General features: G+C 61.3%; 1 protein-coding gene across 1 annotated transcript in view; it reads left to right on the forward strand.

Moving 5' to 3' along the window:
* Window positions 1–2,881, forward strand: part of CLEC3B (C-type lectin domain family 3 member B) — a 26,198-nt gene that overhangs the window by 6,001 nt on the left and 17,316 nt on the right. Inside the window, exon 3 of the mRNA XM_015591680.2 lies at window positions 2,533–2,875. Coding sequence (XP_015447166.1) covers window positions 2,533–2,875 — 343 coding nt within the window. The remainder of the gene's footprint in view (window positions 1–2,532; window positions 2,876–2,881) is intronic.

Consider the following 2,881-nt stretch of genomic DNA (forward strand, 5'->3'; position numbering starts at 1 on the left):
AGAGAGGAAGGGTGGCCCAGCCCCATATATGAGGAAAGTGAAGGTCTTCTGTCTCCAGCCCAGTGATGAAGCTCTTCCAGCCTCTGCAGGGGACGCAGAGCAGGGAGAAGGGAGTAGGGAGGGGTGGGGGCTGCACAGAGGGAATGCGAATGCTCAGGACGAGCACGGGCCACTCCTGGATTCAGCGTCCTCATCCGTAAAGCGGAAGGGGTCGGGATGGACTTGCAGGGCACGCTCCGAGGTCTCCCTCACGTCTAAGCTTTGTGCTTGTGTGAAGCCCATGTAACCCAGGTGCCACTTGTCTCTGAGGTGAGGCGATGTGGCAGGGCCCTCCCTGCACAAAGTCTGCGGCATATGGAGATTCCCCCCCCCACCTCTTATCTGCGGATCCCCAGGAGGGTCACAGTCTCTCGGCCTCCTTGGGGACCTTCTCCCTCTCACTGTCCTCTCCTTCACTACCACAGCCCACAGGTCGCCTCGTCAATAACCCCACCCGAAGTATTCCTGAGCATGGTTGACCTAGCCAAAGAGTTGAGAGAATCGGGGGTTAGGGGAGCGGCCCCCTCCCCCATCACCATCTGCCCCTTCCATCTCCCAATCAGCAACCGCATGTGAAGTCCCCACCCACGGTCCCTCTGCCGGGCACAGGGAGGCAGAGGTGACCCAGCCAGGACCCTGCTCTCCGGGAGCCTCCAGATATTCATAGAATCAGTGTATTCACTGGAGTCCTTAAAGGACATCGCAAGCAGAGGGCAGGGCGGGAGCGAAGGTACGGAGGGGGCCAGCATGAACCCCCAGGATCAGAAACAGGCCAGAGCAACGACGTTAGTAAGGATCGTGAGGTACTGAGAATGAGCACGCACTAAGACGAAGTCTGTGTGTGCGGCAGGTGGGTCCCCAGGGCGCAGCTCTGAGGCGGAGCTTCGCCTGCAGGAGGCTCATTAGGGAGCACCCTTAGGATTAGCTCCTGGGGGAGGGAGGGGGCGGAAGGAAGCCAGAGAGAGCAGTGAGAAACTCAGCCGTATTGTGGTCTCAGCCCTGATGGGACGACCCTTCAGAGCTGTCCTGGGTCGAGGCAAGAGGGCTCATTGGCCAGTCACTGGGCACAGGCTGCCCCTGATGGGGCGAGGGGGCGGGAAGGGTGTGGCCTTGGGCAAGGTGGCCGTCTCCTGCTGAGGCAATTCCCAAGGGGGCTGAGCAAGCGGAAGGCTGTCTTCCCGCAGTGCTTCCAGCAGCTGGGGTAGTAAGTAAGTCCTTCATCCCCAAAGGGGGTCCGGATGTTGCGTCACAGAGCCTGTGGCAGGAAGGAAAGGCAGTGTGGGGCCAGGCTGGGAAGGACAGTGAAGGCCAGCCCGATCGAGCTGCAGGAAAGCGGGAGGTAGGGCCGCAGAGCGGGATAGAGTCTGTGAGCAGAGACACCTCTGTAGTGCTTCAGGCCCGAGCTTAGAGTTCCAGGCGTGTCGGATGCCCACGGGGACATGCACATTTCTTGAAGGAATGGAGCAGAAGTGACCCACTGAGTAAGGGCATGGCATGGGGTGGAGTGGAGACCCGCCCCTAACATTCGTGGGGTCAGCAGCAGGAGGACAAATGGAGGCCTACATCCCCTCTGTCTAAATATTTAAATCATAAACCAAGGTAAAAACAAAACAAAACTGACTCTTAAGGAGAAACACATTGTATCTTCCTCACTTGACCGAACATACACCTTCATCACAGCCTTTGAGACCAAATTCGCGCTGAGAATTCTTGCACTTCCCAGAGTTCCACGCCTGAAAGAGCCAGCTCCTGGTCCACAGCCTGCGCCATCTCCTGTCTCGGGGGGTCTTGCAGTCTCAGTCACGTCCTCCCAGTCTCCACCCCAACCCGCCCTCAGAAGCCCTGAGCCAGGCCCAGGCCCCTGGCAGGTGCCGGGAGCTTGCTTGGGCTTCTCCGCAGGGATTTTGATCCTGGGTACCCGGAGTGTGGTGCCTAAGCACCTGGGTGGGCAAGTCCCCTGCCCAGCAAGCTGCTTGATCTTAGGGAGGGTGTGGCTGGAGGAAGGCCCGGGGCAGGTGGTTCTGGCTGGGCTCCCTGCGAAGCGGGCTCGCAGATGGAATTCATTTACTGGGAACAGCTCTTGGATCCACACTTGTGCAGGGAGGAGACAGAAGTGAAACTGGTTGCAAGCCAGCCCTGCCACCCCACAGAGCTCCAAGCCGGAAGGGACTTTCAGAATTACACCGCTTTTGCACTCCTGGGGGGTGGGGTGGGGGGGCACTGGCTGTGGCACCGGGCAAAGGGGTGTGACCTTGAGCTGAGAGCTGTCTGCAGCCAGGGGCTGACCTCGCTCCCAGCAGCAGGAGCACCAGGGCCTCTTGAATAGGGACCTGGCTCTGCATAGTGCCCACCGCAGCTCGGCCCTCTGGCCTGGGTCCCGGGACCCGCCAGGTCAGATGCCATGGCACCCGGCAAGGTGCGCCCGCCCCTGGCGGTTGGCTCTGGGGTTGGGGACTTGGGGACCTTCTTGACCGCCCTTTCTCCCCCCGCCAGTCTGCCTGAAGGGCGCCAAGGTGCACATGAAGTGTTTTCTGGCCTTCGCCCAGGCGAAGACCTTCCACGAGGCCAGCGAGGACTGCATCTCGCGCGGGGGCACGCTGAGCACCCCGCAGACGAGCTCGGAGAACGACGCGCTGTACGAGTACCTGCGCCAGAGCCTGGAGAGCGAGGCCGAGATCTGGCTGGGGCTCAACGACATGGCGGCCGAGGGCGCCTGGGTGGACATGACCGGCGGCCACATCGCCTTCAAGAACTGGGAGACGGAGATCACCGCGCAGCCGGACGGCGGCAAGGCCGAGAACTGCGCCGCCCTGGCCGGCGCGGCCAACGGCAAGTGGTTCGA

Source organism: Pteropus alecto, unplaced genomic scaffold (assembly GCF_000325575.1).
Source record: "Pteropus alecto unplaced genomic scaffold, ASM32557v1 scaffold156, whole genome shotgun sequence".
Lineage (NCBI taxonomy): Eukaryota > Metazoa > Chordata > Mammalia > Chiroptera > Pteropodidae > Pteropus > Pteropus alecto.